The sequence below is a fragment of the Spermophilus citellus genome (genome assembly GCF_964194105.1).
Source record: "Spermophilus citellus genome assembly, chromosome: 4".
Taxonomy (NCBI): domain Eukaryota; kingdom Metazoa; phylum Chordata; class Mammalia; order Rodentia; family Sciuridae; genus Spermophilus; species Spermophilus citellus.
Window position 1 is genome coordinate 4,573,434 of NC_138185.1, and position 25,192 is coordinate 4,598,625.

Consider the following 25,192-nt stretch of genomic DNA (forward strand, 5'->3'; position numbering starts at 1 on the left):
GACTGAGTGTAGGTTATGATTGGTCAGAGCTCCTGTCAATTGTCGAGTGGGTGTGGCCATCTCTATCTAGCTATTGGTGTAAACAAATGCCAGTCTGGGAATTCCGTGGGTGATTGGGTATAACGGTGAGGGGGCGGAGCCTTGGATATGGATAATATAGGCTGAGTATCATTTCCCTTCAGTCAGATAGCAAAGACGCCCCCAGCCCCAAATAGCTCGGTCCTACCTCGGGAGCCTCTTGAGTTTCGTATTAGGCCACCAGGTTGGGTCGCCCCTTAAGGAGTCCTGGGCCCTTGCCAGCCTGTGAACACTCAGTGTGACCTCTGACCCCTGGTGTGATCTTGGACCCAGCGAGGACCAGTCCCTGGCGTGGCCCGAAGGGACAGCCATGGAGCTGGGCAGCTGCTTCAAGACCTACGAGGACTTCAAGGAGTGCTTCAGCGCCTACAAAAAGGAGAACAGGTGCTCCTTCATTCTCAGGGACTGCGTCTCCGTCCGCTTCCACAACCTCAACCACGGCACCTCCATCCGCGAGGACATCCTGTAAGGGCGGGGCGGGGCGCGGCAGGAGGGTGGGGAGAAGGCCGGTCCCGAGGGCGGCCCGGGGGAGGAGGGAATGCGACGGGTCCCGACACTGGCACTCCAGGAGCACTTGCTGTGTGCCTTAGGAAAAGACAGCGTGGCTTTTCATTTGCACGCACTGCCACCCACTTCATTTGCACGCACTGCCTCACGCACAAGCTTTTCTAGCAGTCGTGCCAACTGCGGTTTCTCCAGTGGTTCTGAGCCTCTGCAGCACCCCACGCCCAAAGCGTGGCCTTCACAAATGGATAAAAACGCCTTGGCGATCATTTCCTTCCCTGGTCTCCCCTTAGAAAGCGTTAACATGACCATTGGTTGGTTAATTTCGTTCCTTCATTGATTCATATGGTAAATAGTTCTTGAGCTCTTGACAGCTGTTTTTCCAACACTTACCACGTCTCAGGTAGCGTTCTGTATTCAAGCTTTGCTTTACAGAGCGGTTTTAAGAATTATAGATAAATCTTATTCTCATTCGACAGAGGAGGAAACAGGTTTAGAGGCTAGGATAAATTGAAAACTCAGATGCCTCTAGGGCTCAGGCAAACAGCTTAGTGTTAAGGAAGTTTAATCTTGGGGGAGGACAGTGGGGGCGCTGACGCAGGAGGATCACAAGTTCAAGGGTAGCCTGGGCAATTTAGGAAGACCCCCCAAAAATAAAACTTTTTTTTTTAAAGGCCAGAGATGTAGCTCAGTGGTAAAGCACCTGGTTTCAATAAGAAAGTTTAAACTTTAATTTTACTTTAAGAAGACCAGAATGGCTGGGCATGATAACCATTGCCTGTAATCCCAGCCACTTTGGGGGCTGAGGCAGGAGGATCACAAGTTGGAGGCCTCCCCAATTTAATGAGGTCCTAAGCAATTTAATGAGACCCTGTCTCATGATAAAATAAAAAGGACTGAGGATGTGGCTTAGTAGTAAAACCAGTTGGGTTCAACCTCCTGTTACCAAAAAACGAAAAAGAAAAATGGCTGGGTGGCCCGTAATCCCACCGACTTGGGAGGTTCACAAATTGGAGGCTTGCCTAGGTAATTTAGCAAGATCCTGTCTGAAAATAAAAATTAAAAGGGACTAAGGATGTGACTCGGTGGTAAAGCACCCCTAGTACCAGAAGGAAAAAAGAAAAAGATGAAATAAAAACCAGTATCAGGATTTTGTGCTGGATAAAGCAGAAATGTGAACAGCACAAAATGAAAAGCAGGCCCATCTAGTCAATTCAGTGGATGGTTGCTGTGTGAAAATGAAGATTTGATGTTGCTAACATTTTGTTGTCAGTAATCCAGACTACGTCATTTGTCCACTTGTTAGAAATTGGAACTCAGTTCACACTTGAACACATACCATGTAAGCCAACTCTGAGAATCAAAGTATATCTTAAGTTTGAGATCTGGATGGAGATGTTTGGCCAAAACTCCCCAACTGGGGAGCCAGATGGTCTTTCGCTACTCTTCTGAAGTTCAATGGTAGATTACTGCCTAGCATGCACAACACTTGGTTTTGATCTTCAGTACTGCCAAGGAAAAAAGTTAGGAGGTACACTTGGACTCAAGTGAGCTAACCAGTACAGGATCAGAATACTTAAAAAAAAAAAAAATTGTTGCCTACTGAACATGTACAGACTTTTTTGTTCTCATTCCCTGCACAATGTAGCATACAACTATTTACGTAGCACATTGTGTTGTGTATTATAAGTAATTTAGAGATTTAAGGTTTATGGCAAGTTTTTAAAAAATATTTATTTAGTTGTAGATGAACACACAGTATCTTTTTTATTTTTATTTGGTGCTGTGGATTGAACCCAGTGCCTCACACATGCGAGGCAAGCACTTTAACACTGAGCTACAGCCTCAGCCCCAAGTATATGGCAATTTATATGTAAATACTACATCATTTTATATAAGAGACTTGAACATCCTTGGATTATGGTGTCTTGGAACCACAACTGTATGTGATAAATGCTTCAAGAGAGATATACAAAAAAAAAGAAATAACAAATGCTGGGGAGGTAGGTAAGGCTTCCCAGTGTGGATGAATGTAGGGGGCTAGAGTAGATTAATGGTTAATTACTGAGTATCGTCTAGGATTTGACCAGAAGGAGCCGTGCATAAAGAGCTGTCAGAACAGACACAGACATGTGAAAGAAGGTGGCATGTTAGAGAAACCGTGTGGGCTGCCATACTTGGCAGGAGATGAAGTTAGTTGGAATCTATATGAAGGGTCTTTACTTACTATTTGAGATATTTGGGCTTCATCTCATGTCACAACACCCTGCTAAGCAATGAGAAGAATACAAAAAAAAAGTTACCCTTAAATATCCTTCAGATATGCATCTAGCATGGACTATGGCCCATAACAGCCATTTAATAATTGTAGGAAAAAAATGAGTTATCAAGTGCTAAACATGTGACTCACGGAAATGCAAGCTGCAAGAACCAAAGAAAGAAAAACTACTTACTATGCACAAGAGAAGACAGAGAAAAGGAGTCTTGAGCTGGGCTCACAAATATGGGGAGGTGTTATGAGCTGCATGCAATAGTTTTCTATTTGTTGCTCTAACAAATTACAACAAGTTTAGTGGCTCAAAATTAACTTTTTTTTTTTTTTTGGTGCTGCAGATTGAACCCAGTGGTGCTTAACCACTGAGCCACATCCCCAGTCCTTTTTATTTTATTTTTTTTTTTAACATTTTTTTTTTAAAGAGAGAGAGAAAGTTTTTTAATATTTATTTTTTAGTTTTCGGCAGACACAACATCTTTGTTTGTATGTGGTGCTGAGGATCGAACCCGGGCCACACGCATGCCAGGCGAGCGCGCTACCGCTTGAGCCACATCTCCAGCCCCCCCAGTCCTTTTTAGAGACAGAGTCTCACTAAGTTGCTTAGAGCCTTATTAAATTGCTGAGGCTGGTCTTGAATTTGCAATCCTCCTTGCCTCAACATGCGTTATCCACACCCAGCATACTTAAAAGAGTTGTCTAGGTTAGAAATCAGACTAGGATCTCACTGGACTAAAATCATGGTGTCTGCAGGGCTGCATTTCTTTAGAGTCCACAGAAGAGGATCTGTTTTCTTGTCTTTTCCAGCTTCTAGAGGCTGTCTACATTCCTTGGCTCATGGCTCCCTCCATCTTCAAAGCTGGAAATTGCAGGGTTGAGTCCTCACATCACATTGTTCTGAACTTGCTTGTCTTACACACCTCCTTCTTAGACTTCCTTCTTCTACCTTCCTCCACATTTTTTTTTTTTTTCCTGGTACTAGGGATTGAATCCAGGGCCTTGGGTGCTTGTTAGGCTGGGATTATAGGTTTGCACACCCATTGAGCTTTATCTTTTTATTTATTTTGAAACTATCTCACTAAGTTGCCCAGGCTGACCTCCTGCCTCAGCCTCCCAAGTAGCTGGGATGCCACTGCATCTGGCTTCCCTCTCTACTTTTCCTTTTCTGAATCAAACCTAGGGCTGCACATGGCAAGTACACACTATCACAAAGCTATCTTCCAGCTAATTTTCATATTTCAAAGCCATCTGATAGAAACCTTTCTATCCCCTTATCTGTTCCTGGTACTGGGGATTGATTCCAGGGATGTTTTACCACCGAGCTACATCCCTAGTCTTATTTTTTTGAGACAAGATCTTACTGAGTTTCCCAGGTTGACCTTGTACTTTAGATTCTCTGGCTTTAACTTCCTGAGTAGCTGGGATTACAGGAGTGCACAACTATGCCTGGCCTGATGGCGACCTTAACTCCCCTTTGCTATGTAACCTGTGTAACCTAACATGTTCACAGGTTGGTTTGTTTGTGTGTGTGTGTGTGTGTGTGTGTAAATATAAGTAACCCAGGGGCACTTAACCACTGAGTCACATCCCCAGCCTTTTTATTTTTTATTTTCAGACAGGGTCTCACTAAGTTGCTTAGGACCTTGCTTAATTGCTGAGGCTGGCCTGGAACTTACAATCCCCCTGCCTCAGCCTCCTGAGTACTGAGTTTACAGGCTTGTGTCACCATGCCCAGCTTCAGATAAGGACATATTTGAGGGGTCATTCTGTGTGAGAATTAACATCCTGGCGTGAGTTGTTAACAAGATAGGCTTCTGTTAGCAATGATTTATGTTTACATACACACACCAAACGAAAGCTGCAAGGAGACCTGCTTAGCAAGAAGGAAGGATTTATGCTGGAGCTGCAGAAAAGAAAAATTGGAGGGACCAAGAGGTGGGATTAGTTTTATTTTTATTTTTTGAGGATGAACAGTGAAATCTGAATTACTCGTTTGGGGTGTTTTTTGTTTGTTTGTTTGTTTCTAATTGTGGTGTGTTGCTGAGGATCAAACCCAGAGCCTCATGCATGCTGTGTAAGTGTTCTGCCACTAAACCGTACCCCCTGCTTAAACGGGAGCTGGGAGTATAACTCAAAAACAAATTTTAATTTTTTTTTTAAACGTAAAGAAGAGTAAAGTTCAGTGTCATTTTCACTACACTATTTAGAGGCTACCAGGGTTACCCTCCAGAGACACTGAACCTGAATACATACAAGCACATTTTATATATGCATGTATGTCTCCCCAATCCCCCCAGTGCTGGGGTTTAAAACCAGGACCCTCATTTGTGGTACTGGGATCAAACCAAGAGTCTTCCATATGCTAGGTGAGCACTCCACTACACAGCTACATCCTCAGTCCTAATTTTTCCTTTTTAACACAAGTGGCAGCATATTATTTATATATATATATCCTTCTAAACCTGATTTTTCTCACCGGTCAGTGAATCTGGGAGATAATTCCACGTTGTTTATTCCATTATATCAGTGTTGAGTTTATTTGATTTTTATTGATTTCACAGATGTTAGCAATTGTTTCCTGAAAAGTTACTCCATGCTAGTGGCTGAAAGTACATGGTTGAAAAAGATAAAATGGATGTCTGTTGCCATGCCGCTTCCTCTCTAGTTGGGGAAACAAATATTAAACTATAATCACAGAAATAACTATTCCCTTAAAATAGAGGTAAGGTCTCCAAAGGCAAAGTCCAGGGCTCTGAGTGGCAAAATGATAGAGAAACAATCTGTCCGGTGGTGGAGGTTGTGGGGGTGCGGGAGGAACACTGTACCATTACACACTTTTTTTTTTTTTTTTTTTTTGACGGTAGATTGGGATTGAACTTGGAGTACTTTACCACTGAGCTACATCCCCAGCTCTATTTATCTGTAGATTTTTTTTTTTCCATCGATGAGGATTGAACCCTTATCCTTGCACATGCTAGGCAAGTGCTCTTCTACTGAGCCATATCACCAGCCCTTTATTCATTTTTTTTGAGACAGGGTCTTACTGAGTTGCTGAGACTGGTCTCTAACTTACGTTCTTCCTTTCTTAGCCTCCCAAGTCCCTGGGATTATAAGTGTGCCCCCCCATGTCCAGCCCAGTGCAAGGTATTGATCAGAAAAAAACACTGTTATCTCTGACATTATGCAGAGATAGTTTATAAAGCACATGCAAGTGAAACTTCATTATCTGATGTGGTCCTCTGAATAATCTTGTTGGGGGCAAGTTTTGTTATTCCCATTAAACAAATTAATATCTTGAAAGTGCTTACAACAGGGCATAGCACATTAAAAAATGTCCCATAAATAGCATTATTATTATTTTGCTGATGAGACACAGCCAAGAAAAGTCAAATGTTAAGAGATAAATAGTTTCTAGCTCTTTGTTCTACTTTTTGAGGGTTGTTTCTCTGAATTGCACGTGCTTGAGAAAAATGGAGAATGAATGGATTGATACAGTCAAGAGCAGAGCAGAACACAACCCAGGTGTGATGGCACATGCCTGTAATCCTAGCCATTTAGGAGGCTAAGGCAGGAAGATTACAAGTTCAAGGTCAATCTTGGCAACCTAGCAAGATCCTGTCTCAATAAAAAAAATGTAAAAAGGGTTGGGGAATGTAGCTCAGTGGTAAAATGTACCTGGGTTCAATCCCCAGTACCAAAATAAATAAATTAAAAGAGAGTCAAGACCCTGAAGAGGAAAATAATAAGTCAATCTGTGACAAAAGCATTATTATCCCCAGAGCTATCTGAATGTTAGCCAGGGGAATCTGAATTTGGTACAGTCAAAGCCAAAAGAATGGGAAGGAACAGAAATGAGGAAAAGTCCCCAGGAAAAAGGGGAAGATATCAAGAAACTGTAAGAAAGCCTTAGGTGTTCGACTGAATACCTACCTACCTTCTTTCCCTTCCTCCCTCTCTCCCTTCCCAGGGTTGCTTTACCACTGAGCTATATCTCCGGCCCTTTTTTATTTTTTGAGTCAGGGTCTCGGTTACTTAGGGCCTCACTAAATTGCTGAGGCTGGCCTTGAACTTGCTATCCTTCTGCCTCAGGCAGGGCATGTACCATCACACCTGGCAATTTCCAGTAACTTTCCAATGTTGCTTATCCATTTATTCCTTCAACAAATTTGTAGGAAGAGGGTGTTTACCAATGACCTAGCACTGAGCTGAGGAACAAAGATGAGTAAATTTTGAGATCTGCCCTTGAAGGCAGAGATTGAACTGGCCCTCACCCTAACCCCTGAGCAGCTTTGGCAGGGACAAGTCGACTGCTGGTAGGGCTGTATTATTTATATTTTTCTGTTTTGGGTTGGGTGATTCAAAGGATATTCTTGAATCCTGTACACTGGCTCTTTGTGGTGTGTGTTTGGGGCTTTTTGAGGAATACCTGGATGTTTGGGAATAAGTGCTGCTTTCAGAGACTGGAGGGCAAATGGTGGAAACATTTTTAGGAGGTAATTTAGCAGATGTTTCCATAGCTAAATATGCATACTACTGAATGATTAGGGTGATGATTTCAACAGTAAATGTTTATGTCAGTATAAGTTCCTTGAGAAACAGTAAAGGAAGTAAGCTGATTTAAAGAAAACTGTTTGAAAATAATAGTGTAAATGTTACATGGATGGCTATGGAAGATGTCCAGGTAGTTTTTGTATTCATTCAAGTTCTGGAAAAACTGGCATAATGGTTAAAAGTGAGAGCTCCAGAGTCAGAGAAATAGCTTTTGCCCTTGACATTAGACAAGACTTTTAACCTCTGTGACAGTTTCATCCTTTATAAAATGAGAATTTGGTAAGGATTAAATAAGAAAATGCCTGTATTTGCTGGCCAAGGTGGCGCACGCCTCTAATCTCAGCAACTCAGGAGGCTAAAGACAGGAGGATCGGGAGGGAGTTCAAAGCCAGTCTCAGCAACAGTGAAGTGCTAAGCAACTCTGTGAGACCCTGTCTCTAAATAAAATACAAAATAAGACTGGGGATGTGACTCAGTGGCCAAATGCCCCTGAGTTCAATCCCTGGTACCCCACCCCACCCCCCCCCCCCGCAAAAAAAAAGAAAAAGAAAATGCCTATGTTAGCTGAAACAGTGCTCAGTAATATTTGCTGCAGCCTTATCTAAAGTACATGATAGAAAGTGGTAGGTACTTTAAAGAGAGTTAAAGAAATGACACCAGGCACTGTGACTCACACCTATAACCCCAGCAACTCAGAAGGCTGAGGCAGGAGGATTCCAAGTTCAAAGCCAGCCTCAGCAATTTAGTGAGGCCCTGTCAAAGTTAAGAAATAAAAAGAACTGGGATATATCTCACTGGTAAAGCACTCCTGGGTTTAACCCCCCAGTACCCCCCCACACACACACTGAAAAAAGAAAGTAAGTACCACAGGAATTAGCACTAAATGACGAAAAGTTCCAGTTAAAAAATAAAATCATGCCGGGCGTGGTGGCACATTCCTGTAATCCCAGCAGCTTGGGAGGCGGTACGGAGGCCGAGGCTGGAGGATCTCAAGTGAAGCCAACCTCAGCAATTTAGTGAGGCGCTAAGCAACTCAGTGAGACCGTGTCTCTAATAAAATACAGAATAGGGCTGGGGATGTGGTTCAGTGGTCGGGTGCTCCTGAATTCAATCCCTGGTACCCAAAAAATAAATAAAAAATAAAAATAGGATAAAATTAGAAAATTCTTACAAAGTTTATTGTGGAAAAGAACAATTTGAAACAGAGACTTCAAAGTCCACCCTAGTGAGATACCCCTCTAGCAGCACTCTGCAGTTTATGGAAGTATTTTGACCTTTTTCTTAATTGACTATTACACATTAACATTCTTTTTACAGCAAGTAGAGGTATTTAAGTTGTTTTGTCTATAACTGATTCCTTTAATTTTTTCCCCCCAGTACTGGGGGTTGAACCCAGGGGCCCTTTACCACTAAGCTAAATCCCTATTCCTTTTTATTTTTTATTTTGAAACAGGGTCTTGCTCAGTTGCCCAGGCTTGTCTTGAATTTGCAGCCCTCCTGTATCAGCCTCTGGAATCACAGATGCAAGCCTACACCAGCCTGGCTCTAATCTGCTTTAGGTTTTCCAGTGACCAGTCCCCAGCCAGTTGCCAGCCTTCAGTGGTCAGCTCATTAGCATACATGAACACACATCACTTTGGAGAATCCCAAGTGTTTAAGGAGTTACATGCCAGGAAACAGGACAAAGACCAAGTATATATTTCAAAATGTCACCTTTATATCTGAACTGTGGCCTCTGTTTCTATTTTTCTCTAAGATCCCTTTCAACCAGGAAGTCTGTGACTTTATATGTAGTTTATCCTTTCATATTTTTTGGCTGGTGTGTGTTTTAGTCAGCTTTTTTACTGCTGTGACTAAATGATCTGACCAGAACAATTTTAGAAGGAAAAGTTTATTTGAGGCTCACGGTTTCCGAGGTCTTGGTCGTAGAGGACTGGCTCCATTCCTCAGGGCTTGAGGTGAGACAGGACATCTGGGGAAAGAGTGAGGCAGGGGAAGCAGAGAGAGCCTTCGCTGGCCAGATACAAACATACACCCCAAGCCACACCCCAGTGCACCACCCCCTCCCCACACCCCATCTGGCTTTAGTCATCACCCAGTTGAGTCCATCAGGTGATTATCACTAATTAGGTTAAGGCTCTCGCCACCCCATCATTTCTCCTTTGAACCTTCTTGCATTGTTTCACATGAGCCTTTGTGGGACACCTTGCGTCCAAACCATAACAGTGTGTTTTCCTTTTTATGACTTTCTGGGGATGGGATGATGGTCCTCTGATTTCTCTCCACTGCATTCAGTTTAATAGCTTCCGTTTTTAGCACTTTCTGGCACATATTCCAGGTTTTCTATTAGGAACGTTACAGGCATTGTCTTATTAATCTTTACCACACACTTTGAACTAGATTCTGGTTATCAGAGTTTCTTTCTTTTTCTTTTTTTTTTTTTTTTTTTCTTTTTTAATATATATATATATTTTTAGATGGACACAATATCATCTATATTTTATTTATTTATTTTTATGTGGGCCTCGCTTTTGCTAGGCGAGCACTCTACTGCTGAACCACAACCCCAGCCAGAGTTTTCTTTGTTTTGGACAGGGTCTCACTAAGTTGCCCAGATTGGCCTCAAACTTGATGTCCTTCTGCCTCACAGCTTCTCAAGTAGTTGGGATTTCAGGTATGCACCACTGTGCTGAGGTTACAGTTTTCATTAATAGTCACAAAGCTGTGTAGGAAAGAAAAGGGCATAACACAGATATTTGCCAATAAATTAGTTACTTATAATTCACTATTTAGTAATTATTTCCGATTGTTTATCCCTGCCAGTCCTATCAGCATTGTGGATTTTTTTGGGGGAGAGGGATGGTTTGTTGGGGAGGTATACTGGGGATTGAACCCACGAATGCTCTACCACTGAGCTACATCCCCAACTCTTTGTATTTTTTTATTTTAAGACAAGGTCTTACTAAGTTGTTAAGGCCTTGATAAATTGCTGAAGCTGAACTGGAACTTGTGATTCTCCTGCCTCAACCTCTTTAGTCTCTAGGATTACAGGCATGTGCACCACATCTGGGTTGGGGGGGGAGGTATTTGTTTTTGTGTTTTTAGTTGTAGATGGACACACTATCTTTGTTTGTTTATTTTTATGTGGTGCTGAGGATCGAACCTAGTGCCTCACACATCGTGAGGCAAGTGCTCTGCTGCTGAGCTATAGCCCCAGCTCAATCAGTGTTTTTAATATCTGGCTGATGAATAGATGTAAACATCAGGATATTAATAACATAAATAAAACCATGTGAACTGGAATGGTGCATCTCCCAAGAGTTGCAGGACTAGGTGAAGTCCTGAAAGTAATGAAAGCAAATTTTCGGCCTCAATACCATTTAACAAATGGAAAAGGGAAATCAACAAGGACATAAGATGATAGGAACTTGAAAAGCACGTTTGCATTGCAAAGTATTAAATTCAGCCATTGGGAAACTTGATAAAACTCACCTTTGTATGTTGTGAATGTGAGAAAGGAAACATCAGTGTTTGGGCAAATTGTACTGGGAGGGGTGACAGTTAATGATTTAATTGTTCTTTGATATTCTAAGAATTGGCATATAACTAACATTATAACCTTTTATTAAATATAGTACTAACTTAATAATTTTAGTTAAGTTCTCCTTAAATGTTTGTTTCCATTAATCACTATGAAATATTTCTGGGGTGTTTTGGGCTGCAATTAATATACAAGTTGGCCCAGATCTAAAAGTGATCTTTCATCGCCCAGGGTACTTGCTTACATCTTTCTGTTCTACCATCTTCAAGTCTTAGCTTGCCCTCAGGATGGCTCCCCACATGACACAAATGCAGAAGACACATGCCTGGGAAGTCTTTGGTTTCTTGCTTGCAGATTTCATATCATGCTCCTTTGTCTAGAATCAGACCAGTATCCATGCCCATTCCTAATGGGATTACCTTAATTGGCTTAGAATAACCTCAAAGAAGTAGCTATGAGGGGGAGGGGGAATGGCACTCTAAACAAAATTGGTTCTTTGTTAGTAAGGAAAGGGAACAAAAGGATGTTGGGTTGGCAACCAACAGTTCCTATTACAGCTTTTAACTGAATTCATTTTAAGTAGCACTAATTGTTCTTGGATCAGGTACTTATCACAGTTGTCCCTCAGTTCCTGAGGGAGATTGGTTCCAGGACCCCTCCATTGTATATCAAAATCACTGGATGGTTAAGTCCTTTATATAAAATAGCCTAATATTTGCATATCACCTACACACAGCCTTCTATATACTTTAAGTCATCTCTAGATTACTTATTATACCTTACACAACATAAATAGTTGTGATACTATATTGTTAGGGAATAATGAAAAAGGAGGGACATATATATGTTCAATATAAATGAAATTTTGTGGTGGGGAGGAGGGTGCTGGGATTGAACCCAAAGGTGCTTTGCCACTGAAGCATATATCCCCAGCCCTTTTTATCTATTTATTTTTTTAAATTTTGAGACAGGGTCTCACTCGGTTGCTTAGGGCCTCACCTAATTGCTGAGGCTGGCCTTAAACTTGCAATCCTCCATGCCCAGAAGAAATAAAAAAAAATTTTCCCCAATATTTCCAATCCATGGTAAATTAAATCTGAGGATATAGAATCCAGGGATATGGAAGGCCAATTGTATTCTTAGATCAGTTTTCTACTATCATCATTTTTACTTCCACATTTATAGATAAGGAATCCAAGGTTACATAGCTGACAATGGAATTAAACTCACATCTTAAACCAGGCATGGTAGTGTTCACCTGTAGTCCCAGGTGCTCAGGAACCGGAGACAGGAGGATCACTTGAGCTCAGGAGTTTGTTGCCAGCCTTGGCAACATTGTAAGAATCTGTCTGGGAAGGGAAAAAAAAAAATTCTAGCAACTCAAGGCTGAGACAAAAGGATCACAAGTTCAAAGCCAGCCTAGGAAATTTAGCCAATGCCCTGCTCAAAAAGTTTCAAAAAGGGTTGGGGATGCAGGTTAATGATAGGGTACCCCCATTATCACCAAAAAAAAAAAAAAAAAGAATCTTCAACATATTTTTATCCCAAAGTCTTGTTCTTAACTCCTTACATTATCTAAAATGGCTTTACTTATTTTCTACCTGTAAAAATCCTGTTCAGTTGGTCATGGTGGCACATGCCTATAATCCCAGTGACTCCAAGAGTTGAGGGAGAAGGATCATGACTTCACAGGACCATGTCTCAAAATTTAAAAAAATTAAAAATTAAAAGGCTGGGGATATGGCTTACTGGTAGAGTACCCCTGGAATCAATGCCCAGTACCCTTGCACCCTCCCCTGCCCCAAAATAAAACCTATTTATTCTTCAAGGTGCTATTTATATACAGGGATATTTATCTTATGTAAAATAAATGAAAAGCCTTAGTTAATATGTATCAACCCTATAATTAGAGTAAATCACTCTTTATGCAGTTATATGTATATTGCTTGTATTATGTAATGTCTAATTAGCCATTCACTTTTTCCCCACTATGCTAGTGATCAAAAACAACCTCATGCGTGCTAGGCAAGCACTCCATGACCAAGTTGTACCCCCAGACCTAACCATTCAGTTATTTTTAACTTGACTGGCCACTTGTGTAATAATCTTTCCTCACTAGACTTTGAGAGGAGAGACTCTCTAATTTGTCTCTGTGACCTTTAGAATAACTCATACCAAGTTTGGTGCATAGTAGAACTCAGTAAATGTTGGAAGTTAAAGAGTCTGTCCAAAACTATAGTTAGTAACAGTGACTATTTGTGCTAAGACTAGGAGCCAAGCCTCTGACAGAACTCTACCCCAGTGGTCTTCCCAAAATACTCCTTGTCTTATAGGAGGAGCTTACTAGGCCTCACAATCACTTATTAAGCATTTATTCACTATGGTTATAGAGCATTTACTATGTACCAGGCGCAGTGCCAGACATTGGGGGCACAATAGCTCCCTGCACCCTGGAGTCAGTACAATAGAGAATATAAACTCCTAAAGAGTGGACAGAAAGGAGTTGAAACCAACTAACTCCTTCCAGACCTTGGTTGTATGCACTTAGATATAAACAAGTTCAATCTAATATGAGTTAAGTTTGAAATTCATGATGCCAGTGAGGACAGTATGTCTAGAGATCTTTGTTGGTTTTTTTTTTTTTTTTTTTTGGGGGGGGTGTTTGTTTGTTTGTTTTTTGGTGCTTGGGATTGAACCCAGGGCCTTGTGCATGCTAGGCAAGCACTCTAACAACCGAGCTATATCCCCAGCCCTGTTTAGAGATCTTCAAGGAAGTTATTGAACCTAGCCAGTATGGTGAGGATCAGGAAGAGAAAGGTAAAAAAAGAAATTCAGAGAAAGGAGAAATATTTTTTGAAGGAAACAGGCAGTATAATGGTTAACTAGTCAGACTGTACACAAGCACACTTAGTCAACTCAGATGTTCAGGTCTTAGTTGGAGGATTAAATTCTAAATTCTCATCTTGAGAACCTCCTTAAGCCTGTTTCTCCCTCTGTAAAATGTAGATGGTAATAGAACCCCTTTCCTAGTAATAATAGTAATAATACAGATTAAGGACTTAATATAGCCTGGTGTATAACAAATCCTCAGTAAATGTAGCAATGGTAAGGAGAAGATTTATTAACAAGCCAGGCATGGTGGTGCATGCCTATAATTCCAACAACTTGGGAGGCTGAAGCAGGAGGATCACATGTTTGAGACCAGCCTTGGCAATTTAACAAGATCATTTCAAAAAAGTGGGGGTGGGACTGGCAGAGCGCTTGTGTGATGTGTGAGGTCCTGGTTTGTTCATCAGCATTTAAAAAGAAGAGAGAAGAAAACACATTGGGTATTCGCAAGAATGGAGCCAGGAATGAAGGAAAGAGCTTTATGATTGGTAGTCACCAGTATCTTTTTGGGGGTTAGCTCACATAATGTCAATATGATGTTTTTTTTTTTTTGCAATGCTGGGGTGGAACTCAGGGCCTCACACATACTATGCAAGCACTCTACCACCGAGGTACGCGCCCAGGCCAGTCAATATAACTTGATAAGCTAGAGTAGTCCAAGATGTTGAGCCAGCAGAAGGGTAAAGCCCAATTTAAGTGCTTGATAAAAGGCCTCTTAGAAAAGATCATGGTCTCTCAAAGTCCTGAAAAATGAGTAAGCTTTGAGATGAAGAAGCAGAAGGTCAGGCTGGGGTTGTGGCTCAGTGGTAGAGCGCTTGCCTCGACATGGGAGGCCCTGGGTTCCATCCTCAGCACCAAATAAAAATAAATAAAGATACTGTGTCCAGATACAAATAAAAAAAATTTTTTTTAAAGTAGAAGGTAATTTCAGACAAATTTACAAATATGAGGAAAGCCCCGGAAGTGAAATTCCTCACCATGAACACAAGAAATTGTGGGCAATTTGTCTAAGACAGAAAAACAAGGTTGGAGAGGGTGGAAAACAAGACTAGTGAGGTGGGCCTAGGCCACACAGCACCCGCCTCTCACCAGCCTTGCCATTCTACTGGACTGCCCCAGCCTCCTGGTCCAGATCTAGACGGCGCCACCTCTGCACAGTGCACACCACATGCAGATGTTCTCAGCCCCAGGCCCCTCCACCCTGTGCTCACAGGACTGACATATCCTGTTTTCCTAACTTGCCCTCTGAGGGTGGGCAAACAGGACCAGCTGGATTTGAGTGTTTGGAAATGTGTAGGTGGGGCTTCTAGGTGGTTCCGTGATGTCAGCGGCTGAGATTTTTTTTCCCCTCCTCTGGCTTTTAGGCTGGGTCCCTCCCTGGGGAGGCAGGGGTGTAACCCATCCCACACACTGGTGGTCCATGAATCATTCATCATATCTGCAGAAGGAATAGCATTGTGGTAGGTGGTGTGAATACATAACTTGGTCCTGATACTTGAAGACATCCCCATCCAGTTGGAAAGGTACTATACAAACATCCCACAGAATGTTGTAGGCACAGGAGCTGTGATTATAGCAGCAGCAGCAGCAGCTAGCTTTTATTAACAAATAAAAGTCTGAAGCAGGCTCTGGGCTAAATATTTTACCTGTGGCTCATTTAATCTTAATGATAACCCTAATGAGATCATCTTTTATTTATTTATTTACTTGCAGTATTGGGGATTGAACCCAAGCCTTTGCACATGTTAGGCTAAAGCAAAAACACCTAGTTATCTCCCCAGACCTCTCCCCTCCTCTTTTTAATTTTTTAAAAATATTTTTTCAGTTGTTAATGGATATAATAATGCCTTTATTTTATTTATTGTATTTTTATATGGTGTTGAGGATTGAACCCAGTGCCTCACATGTGTGAGGCAAGTACTCTACCACTGAGCTACAACCCCAGACCTATTTTAAATTTTTTATTGTGATACAGGGTCTCACTAAGATGCCCAGGCTGGCCTTGAACTTGCAGTCCTCCTGCCTCAGGCTTCTGGGTAACTGGGATTACAGGTGTGTACCACCTCGCCTGGCTGAGATTATCTCACTATACCATGAACAAATCACCCAGAGACATGAAATGACTTGCCCAGGTTAAACAGCTTCTGAGCGGCAGAACTGGTATTCAAATCTAGGCTGTTGGCCTCCACTGTCCCCCTTGTCTCACTATTAGGCATACTTCCACACACAGAATCTGCCAAGCTTTTAGAATACATGCTATAAATTCAGAACTGGGCAATTACTGTGGCTTGATGGCACCCACAAAGGCTTCACCAACAAGGTAGGATCTGGTTGGATCCTGAAGCATGGGTTGAATGGGAATAGAAAAAGAGGAAGGACCAAGCACAGTGACACATGTCTGAAATCCCAGTTACTCAGGAGGCTGAGGCAGGAAGATCTTAAGTTCAAGGCCTGTCTCAACAATTTAGCAAGATCTTGTCTCAAAAGAAAAAATAGGCCAGGGATATATAGTTCAGTGGTGCAGAGCTTACCTGGCGTATGCAAGGCCCTGGGTTCAATCCCTAGTACTGAAAGAGAGAGAGACCCTTCATTCCCTCACCGGACCAGATATTCAGTTTAATAACCATTCTCCTTTGAATCATCACTTTCAGCCTAAAATGCCAAAGCTAGAAGAGATCCTAAAGAGCTGGGCACAGTGGCACAAGCCTGTAATTCCAGATTTGGGAGCTAAAGAGGGCTATGGATGTAGCTCAGTGACAAAGCGCCCCTGGGTTAAATCCTCAGTATCAAAAGGGGAGGGGACCCTAAAGCTCATCTAACTCAGTGGTTATCAAATTTTCTTAGAGTGCTGGGGTGTAGCTCAGCAGTGGAGTGCATGCTTACCGTGCATGAGGCCCTGGATTCAGTTCCTGTCTCACACACACACACACACACACACACACACACACACACACGCACGCAAATTAGGGTGTGGATATTTTTCTTGAAATGAAAGATGAGCAGGGATGTTCCTTGTTTGAGGGGACCCAGATATACCCTATCCCCTGAGGGCTCTGAAGAGCTCAGTTGATAACCCTGATCTAGTCTAGTTTCTTTTGAACCTTACTTTTATCCTTACTTTCTAGAGAAGAAGGCAGTAGCTTACCCACCCACCCACCCACCAAAAAAAAAAAAAAAAAAAAGACGACAACAACAGGAACAAGGGGGACACTCTAAACAGAGCAATCAGCCAGGCATCCTGCTGCTGCTGCTGCTTGTCTTCTTTCCCTTGTATCCTGCCTCAGATTGAACTGTTGACGTCATCACAAATGGCAACAGAAAGAGAATTAAAGGAGCTGGGGCTTAGAACTGCTATGGAGGAAATTGAGAGGAATTATAGTTGAGGAGGGTCTTAAAGAAAGAGCTAAATACTTTGGGACTAAAGAGTTCATGTAAATCTTTTTTTTTTTTTTTTTCTTGGTACCAGGGATTGAACCCAGGGGCATTTAACTACTAAGCCACATCCCCAGCCCTTTTTTATATTTTATTAAGGGGGAGGGTCTCACTAAGTTGCTTAGGTCCTCGCTCAGTTGCTGAGGCTGGCTTTGAACTTGCGATCCTCCTGCCTCAGCCTCCCAAGCCACTGGGATTATAGGCTTGCACCTCTGCACTCAGATGATTCTTTCCATTCCACACTACGTTGTAGTCTCCAGGACGCATTAGCCTATATAAATCCTTACTGGGCCTTAATCATATAAGAGAGAGAGGGTGGTCAGCACCTTTCTCATTGTCACCTCTACCTTCCCCTAGATATGTGCAGGTGAAATTTGTCTGTATTCGGACCCAGTCAAACAGGAAGAGAACACGGGAGGCGGACATGTGCCCAGCATATTTGCTCCTGAGGTACAACGAGAGACTAGATAGACTATTTATCAGTGAACTTAACACCCACCACGTACACGTTGATGCCAAAACCGCTATTCCTGGAGGAGACGCCGTTTGCAAATCTCAAAGGACACTATGTCTGCAGAAACTCCAGCCTGTGCTGCCCACATTCAAAAAGGACCTTGATAAAGCCGAGAAGTCCCCAGTAGAACCATCGTTTTGTCTAAATGATGTGCAAATGCCCTCAAAACCAGAGCAGGAAGGCATCACTCCTTCTGATCTGGCTAAGATAGCAAAAGTGATGAAAAACTTTCTTAAGGTAGATAAGGGTTCCATGGCTTCCTTCAGTGTGGGCACCAGCCGAGACTTGGACCGGCTGAGCTTCCAGAGCAGCAAGATGAGTGACCTGTTCATCCGATTCCCAGAGAATCTCTTGCTGCACCGGGTGGAGAATACCCAGGGCCATATCCTCTACGCTTTCTTGGTGGAGAACAAGGAACGAGAAGGTCGAGTGGTCCACTTTGCTGTGCTCAAGACTGAGACAGCCACCTCTGTCGCCAAGATGCTGAGCATCTTCACAGAGTTTAACTCTGATTGGCCCAAGGTCAAGGTGGTCTTTGTGGACCCTTCATTCCCTCATCGGCCCATTCTGCAGGAGATTTTCCCTGCTGCCCGCATCCTTCTTTCCATCTACCACACAACCCGGCTCTTGGAGAAGAAGTTACATCGTAGTTCAGCAAATCCATCCTTTAAAAGACTCATGAAGGAAGCCCTGCGGGAGGCTGTGTTTGTCACTTCTGAAGCCAGCCTTAAAAATCTCTGTCAGATGTCCCAAGCTCTGCTAGACGAGGATCTCTTCAGCTTCCTACAGGCCCACTGGTTCTCCTGTGAACTGCTGTGGTACATGCACGTAAGGAAGGGCCTGCATGCGTGTAATACCTACATGGACAGCCTAGACATAGTCACCAGCAAGGTGTCAAGCCTCTTTCGGGAACAGCAGTCCCTGCTAGACTGCATCCTCCGCTTTGTGGATTACATAGACTTCTTCAATACTAAGGGCTTGAAGAATTTACCCACAGCTCCTCCCAAGTTAAAGAGAACTCGGCCTCCAAGCATGCCACCAAAGGCCAAGAAGCCTTTCGGAATCTGTGGAGGGAGCCTTAATGGGCTCCCTGTGGAAGAGACGAAGCCAGACTCGCAGCAAGTTCAGTTGCAGCAGCAGCCCTCCCTGGGTGACATGCTAGACACCTTAAACCAAAGTGGCTCTGAACTGGCCTATAAGCTATGCAACAAAGAGTGGGAGGTGGTGCAGAATTCCACCCATCTGGTGGGCATGGCCGGACCCTCGGTGGATGTTCAGCTGCTAGAGGACTCTCACCAAGTTAGCAAAGATGGTTGTAGCTGCAGCTGTTCCTTTCAGCGATGGTACCACCTGCCTTGTCGGCACATTTTGGCGCTGCTGCATACCAGCCAGCAACCTGTGGGTGAAGCCATGGTGTGCAGACGGTGGCAGAAGAAGTATCAGCACCTCCTGGGGCCCAATGGGGAGCTCCAGGACCGTGGTGTGATCCCACACACAGACCAGCCTGAAAAGCAAGGTCGGAACGATATGATTCAGGACCTAAGCAGAGAGCTGGCAAACTTGCTAATGCAGACCGAGGGCCCAGAGCTGGAGGAGCGCTGTTCTACCCTGCGCAAGATTGTGGACATCTGGGCTGTCCCCTGTCAGCCTCCTGAGTCCATTCAGCAGCCAGGAGACTTCAGGGACGTAGGCTGCCTCCCTTTCCTCTGGGGAAAACATGAAGAAGGAGAGGGACTCCCTCCTGCTGAAGCCACAATTCAGGATTGAATCACTTGCACTGGCACAATTGGACCAAACCCCTCTCCTAGGAAGTTTGCGAGTTCAGAGTGGGCAGGTCATGATAGGGGTCAGTGTTTTGACCAATGTCTTCCTTGGTAGGGATTGAAAGATTATTTAAAAAAAAAAAAAATATATATATATATAGGAGAGGGACCCCACTGTGAATCTGCCCCTTTTCAGCCCTCCCCTTTGGCATTCCATGGGCACTGCATTCATTGTTCAAAGCCAAAGTTATCTCCATACTGAAAGGTCACCTCTCTTTTTTCCCCAATCCCTGAGAGAAGTCTTCTCCCTTCAAAGATGAACCCCTACCCTAAGACAGGATGAGACAAAATGGACCTGGTAAAAAGGGCCTGTTTTCAGGAACAAAGAGAAGGAGGGTGACTCTTGATTGTTGCTGCTCTTTATGAAGAATCTGTTATTTGTACCTATTTTTATTCATATTAAATAAAGTTGTTTTTTAAAAAAATAAAAAAATTACCAGGGGAAATGTGTTCCGCTTGATTAGGCAAAGAAAGACCAATTGCTCAGCAGGACTCCTGACCCTACTGTTAGGAATTGGACACTCCGGGGTGGGTTTATTTTTTAGTTCTTATTGCTGGGATTGAATGCAAACCTCTCTGCCACTGAGCTACATTCCAGCTCCAGATGGATTTGTTATGAGTATTGTCTAATGGGGTTGTGGAGCCAAATAGAACCTACTACTACTATAAATTCACAGTTAGCAAGCCACCATTTACTTTGCCCTTTTCCTACCAATTTCAGCATTGATTTCAGGTTGCCTTATATTCTTGTAGGAGGACGCCAAGTAGACTGAAAGAAATCTGAATCCTAGACTTGATTGCCAACAACTTGCTGGGGGACATGAGCAAGTCCCTAATTTCATTGACCTGCTTAACTCGTCTGTAAAAATTAGTCTGTTGGCCTGTTCTGGTCCAGGATTTCCTCTCTAGGTCTCTATAAACATTTTTGATACGGTGATAAGACTCAACACTGACTTGGTGTTGCTAGTTGGTGGACTTCATTGTCTAAAGCCTCGTAGTCATTCATCTTTCCAAGATTGTCTTCAGGGGAACTGCAGATAAAGATGGAAGTCTATCGGCGCTTGCATTAGTTCTCTGGGACCTTAAGTCACAGGGCCATTCTGTATCTGTTGTGAAAATTCTGGAAGGAATTGGGCTGGACAATGCCAGTGGGGAAGTTCCTGACCCCTAAGGAAGAGGCAGAATTGGAGAACAGGGCTTCAGTTTCTCTGTAAGGGAGGGTGTGTACACACACACACACACACACACACACACACACACACACACGATTTCTGTAAAGCACAACCCTTTATTTTCATTTTCATTGTTGGCCTTTGAGGGAAGTTCCCCTAATAAGGTGCCCTGCCTGGCGTCTAGCCTGAAGGGAGGCTCCAGAGTTCAGTCCCGGGGCTCGGAGGTGAGCACACTCCCTTAGACTTTCATTGGTTACTGCCAGTCGAGCCCCTCGTAACCCTGGTAACAGGGCCCGCCCTCAAAATTTCGGGTCTGCGATTGGTCCGTGGTGTCAAAGACCGAAAGCCAAGTTCCTCAGGTCATTGGCCTGAGTCATTGCGAAGCTGGCGCTGTGGTTGGCGCGCCTAGAGGTCAATCACGCAGGTCAACTGGGGGAAATGGCGACCGAGCCAGGTGGCAGGAGAGTGCTCTCTGGGGGAGTGGAGGTGTGAAGCACTCGGTCGCCACGGCGGCCGTCGCACAGCTCCCGAAGAGTGGGAGGCTGACTTCAGCTCTGCTGGATTCTGAAAGCCAACGTCAGACATCCCCATCTCCCACCTGGGTCAGAGGTGAGAGGTCAAAGCCCGCATTCCCTCTCAGTTCCGGGTTTTTGGACCTTGTGGGAAATCGTCAGAATCTTGGGCCAAAGACTTGGCTTCCATCTACTGACAGTAATGGAGGGCAGATCACTTAAAAACTTTGAACCTCGGTTTCTCATCTGTAAAATGGGGGTGAAAACCCATTTGGGGACCAACCAGAGGTTACTTTTCTTGTTGCAGTACTGGGGATTGAGCCTAGCTAGGGTCTCGCCCATGCCAGGCAAGTGTTCTACCACTGATTACACCCCCAGCCCTTTTGGGGTTTTGAGACAGGGTCTCACTGAATTGCCCAGGCTGGCCTTGAACTTGTGATACTCCTGCTTCAACCTTCCAGGTAGCTGGAGTTACAGGTGTTTCCATTGTGCCCAGTTTAGAAGTGTTTGAATAACAAGCCTTGCCTGTGTAGAAGCAGGAGAAACTAAGCACCATTGTTAATCCCATTTGATGGTGGAAGGGATTGAGTCTCAAAGGTGATCACTGACTTGCCCCAGCAAGTCTGAGCCACTTACTTTTATATGTACCAGGACCAAAAGAAAGAATGGATGCCAAGTAGTACTTTGCAAATATAAAGGCTATACAAGTATTTAGAATGCTATTAAAATAAATTAAAAAAAAAAACCAAAGACTATAGGCAGCTTTGGCTTTCACACCTATTTATATCCCCTGGAACCATGTGTCTTTCTGTGACTAGCTTCTTGTTGAGGTCTCATCTCCAGTGTCATCTTCCTTACCCCCAAAGAAACCTTTCCCAACCACCTTAAAGTGTCCACCTTCCCGGACTCATTCTCCAACCTGTTACTTAGTTTTATGGTGTTTGTAACCCTCATTATCTGATATATCCCTACTTGTTTACTTATAGTGATGACACATAGTACGTTTTCAGTCAATATAACCTAGATGAATAATTGAAGAGCCAAGACCCTACCGTCTCCTTATACCTCTGCTCCTTTCCATAGGCACATCTTTGGAACAAGATCTGGAAACTACAGTTAAGCCTCAAGCCTTGAGTTACCGGAAGCTTGAACCTGCAGAGAAAGTATTTTGACCTGGGCATTTAGACATTTCCCATCTTTCCCATGGCCCTAACGATGCTGAATGGGCTTCTGATTAAGGACTCAAGCCCACCTGTGCTGCTGCACCAGGTTAGCAGGGCTCCCCAGCTAGATAGCTTCAACTACCAGAGCTGTTTCATGCAAGATGTTTTTTCCCATTTCCCTGAGATCTTATTTATCCATCGGACCTATAACCCAAGAGGCAAGGTGTTGTATACCTTCCTGGTGGATGGACCTCGAGTGCAGCTGGAGGGTCCTCTAGCTCGGGCAGTCTACTTTGCCATCCCTGCCAAGGAGGATGCTGAAGGCCTCGCCCAGATGTTGCAGGTGTTCAAGAAGTTTAACCCAGCATGGGAGAGAGTCTGTACCATCCTGGTAGATCCCCACTTCCTCCCCCTGCCCACCCTAGCCATGGAGTTCCCCACAGCTGAGGTCTTGTTCTCAGCCTTTCACATTTGCAAATTCCTCCAGGGCAAGTTCTATCAGCTGTCCCTTGAACAGCCTATGGAGAGGGTGCTCCTGACCTCCCTGCAGAGCACCATGTGCTCAGCCACAGCAGGCAACCTGAGGAGGTTGTATACGCTCCTGAGCAACTGTGTCCCCCCAGCCCGGCTGCCTGAGCTCCACTCACACTGGCTGCTCAACGACCGCATCTGGCTGGCACACCGCTGGAGGAGCCGAGCTGAGAGCAGGCGCTATTTCCAGAGCCTGGAGGTCACCACCCGCATCCTCAGTCAGTTCTTTGGCACCACCCCATCTGAGAAACAAGGCATGGCCTCTCTGTTCCGGTATATGCAGCAAAACCCAGGAGACAAGGCAAGCTTCAACCTGGGCCCGAGTCCCCAGAACAATCATAGCCCCTCAGATGACAGCCCCGACAGCCCCAAAACAGAGCAGTTGGTAGAAGCTCGCATTCAGCACTCCCTCAATGCCATCTGCACAGGGCCAGCAGCCCAGCTCTGCCTGGGTGAACTTGCTGTGGTCCAGAAATCCATGCACCTCATTGGCTGTGGCTCAGAAAAGATGAACATACAGATCCTGGAGGATACCCACAAGGTGCAGCCTCAGCCCCCTGCCAGCTGCAGCTGCTACTTCAACCAGGCCTTCCACCTGCCCTGCCGCCACATCCTGGCTATGCTCAGTGCCCGCCGCCAGGTGCTCCAGCCAGACATGCTGCCAGCTCAGTGGACAGCAAGCTGTGCCACCAGTCTAGACAGCATCCTGAGCAGCACGTGGAGTGAGACCCTGGATAAGCACCTGGCAGTGACTCTTCTAACCGAGGAGGTGGGTCAGCTCTTGCAGCACTGCAGCAAGGAGGAGTTTGAGCGGCGGTATAGCACCCTGAGGGAGCTAGCTGACAGCTGGATCGGCCCCTACGAGCAGGTGCAGCTCTGATCACTCCTGATACCCCATGTGTACACTCACATACTTCCCCTACGTACACTCATGCTGTCGTCCATCCATGGTCACTCCTTCCACAATAAGGACAAGAGTCTTCTACTCTGCCATAGTCTGCTACCTAGAAGGTGTCTTTAAGAATGGCTCCTTAAGACAGGAGTCAGCATCTTTTCTATAAAGGCCCAAGAGTAAATATTTTAGACTTAAGATGCTCATGTACAGTGGCTGTTGTATATTCTTGGTTTTGTTTTGACAGCCTTTTCATAAAGTGGAAACAATTCTTAGCTCAAAGATCTTACAAAAACAAGCGACCCCTGGTCCAAGACAAGACATGGGTGCTGAGTTTGAGGACCAGGGCTTGGTAACAGCTGCCCCAGTCATGAGATCACTCACCTGACCCACACCCCATGATTGAGCTGGCCCAGGAGCTTCCCACAGAGGAAGCTGCTCAGGGAAGTGACTGAGCCAGGTTCCCAATATTTTTTCTCCTGGCTCCATCTTGGGATCAATAAATAAAGTTAAATGTTGCAAATTCCAATATTTTTCTAGTTTTTTGTTTTATACCTGGCAGTTTGGGATATATTGTGGAAGAAATAGAATTTAGAGTTGGAAGATGATAGATACTACACGTGAATCCAGATGTTTTTTTCTTGGCAATACTGTGGATTGAACCCAAGGTTGCTCTACCACTAAGCTACATTCTCAGCCCTTTTAAATTTGTTTGTTTGTTTGTTTTTTGAGACAGGGTCTCACTAAGTTGCCTCAGCCTCCGAGTAGCTGGGATTACAGGCATATACCACAGCTTCGGCTCATCCCTGACTTATTTTTAAGGCATAGTTCATCTTTTACTAGCTGTGAGACTCAGGATAGGTCAACTCTTTAAACTCAATTTGTAAAAATGGGCATCTTCACAGGGTTGGTCAGATTAAAAAAGAGTGAACTTCTACTCATTCAGATGCTTCATGGTGCTCAACCAGGTGTTCAGTTTCCTTCCTTTCTGCCTTCAGGAGGCTGGAAAATTTAAGGCAGGAGGAAATTTCACCTTGCTAGGACTTCACAAGAAACTTTGATCAAGCTGGGTGTGGTGTTACACACCTGTAATCCCAGCTACTCAAGAAGCTGAGACAGGAGGATAGCAAGTTCAGTGCCAGCCTGGGCAATATAGGGAGATATTCCCTACTACTGAGAAGAAAAAAAAAAAGAAATTTTGATCAAGTATTCAATATAGGAGCCTCCACTGTCAAAACAGGATCACCTATGTAGGTAATTTCAGTTTTATCTATCTGATAAGACCTACCTCTTGTATTAGTGGCAGCAATAGAAACTT

At 44.0% G+C, this 25,192-nt stretch overlaps 2 protein-coding genes across 3 annotated transcripts; both read left to right on the forward strand.

Annotated features, from left to right (window-relative positions):
- The first annotated feature begins 70 nt into the window (after positions 1–70).
- ZSWIM3 (zinc finger SWIM-type containing 3) lies at positions 71–19,972 on the forward strand. Its single transcript, XM_081293492.1, has 2 exons — positions 71–543; positions 17,625–19,972. Exons 1-2 carry the CDS (start codon positions 389–391, stop codon positions 19,546–19,548), a joined length of 2,079 nt encoding a protein of 692 aa, XP_081149618.1. The 5' UTR covers positions 71–388; the 3' UTR covers positions 19,549–19,972.
- Positions 406–25,158, forward strand: ZSWIM1 (zinc finger SWIM-type containing 1). Of its 2 annotated transcripts, none has more exons than XM_081293497.1 (2): positions 406–543; positions 22,372–25,158. In XM_081293497.1, exon 2 carries the CDS (start codon positions 22,492–22,494, stop codon positions 23,860–23,862), a length of 1,371 nt encoding a protein of 456 aa, XP_081149623.1. In that variant the 5' UTR covers positions 406–543; positions 22,372–22,491; the 3' UTR covers positions 23,863–25,158. The 2 variants fall into 2 exon arrangements, with proteins under 2 accessions (XP_081149623.1, XP_081149622.1); XM_081293496.1 differs by lacking the exon at positions 406–543 and adding an exon at positions 20,925–21,385.
- The last annotated feature ends 34 nt before the right edge of the window (positions 25,159–25,192 follow it).

Coding starts and splice junctions, on each gene's coding strand:
- ZSWIM3 (XM_081293492.1), top strand. CDS start 389: ATGGAGCTGGGCAGCTGCTTCAAGACCTACGAGGACTTCAAGGAGTGC. Junction 544..17,624: donor TCCATCCGCGAGGACATCCT/GTAAGGGCGGGG, acceptor ACCTTCCCCTAG/ATATGTGCAGGTGAAATTTG.
- ZSWIM1 (XM_081293497.1), top strand. CDS start 22,492: ATGGCCCTAACGATGCTGAATGGGCTTCTGATTAAGGACTCAAGCCCA.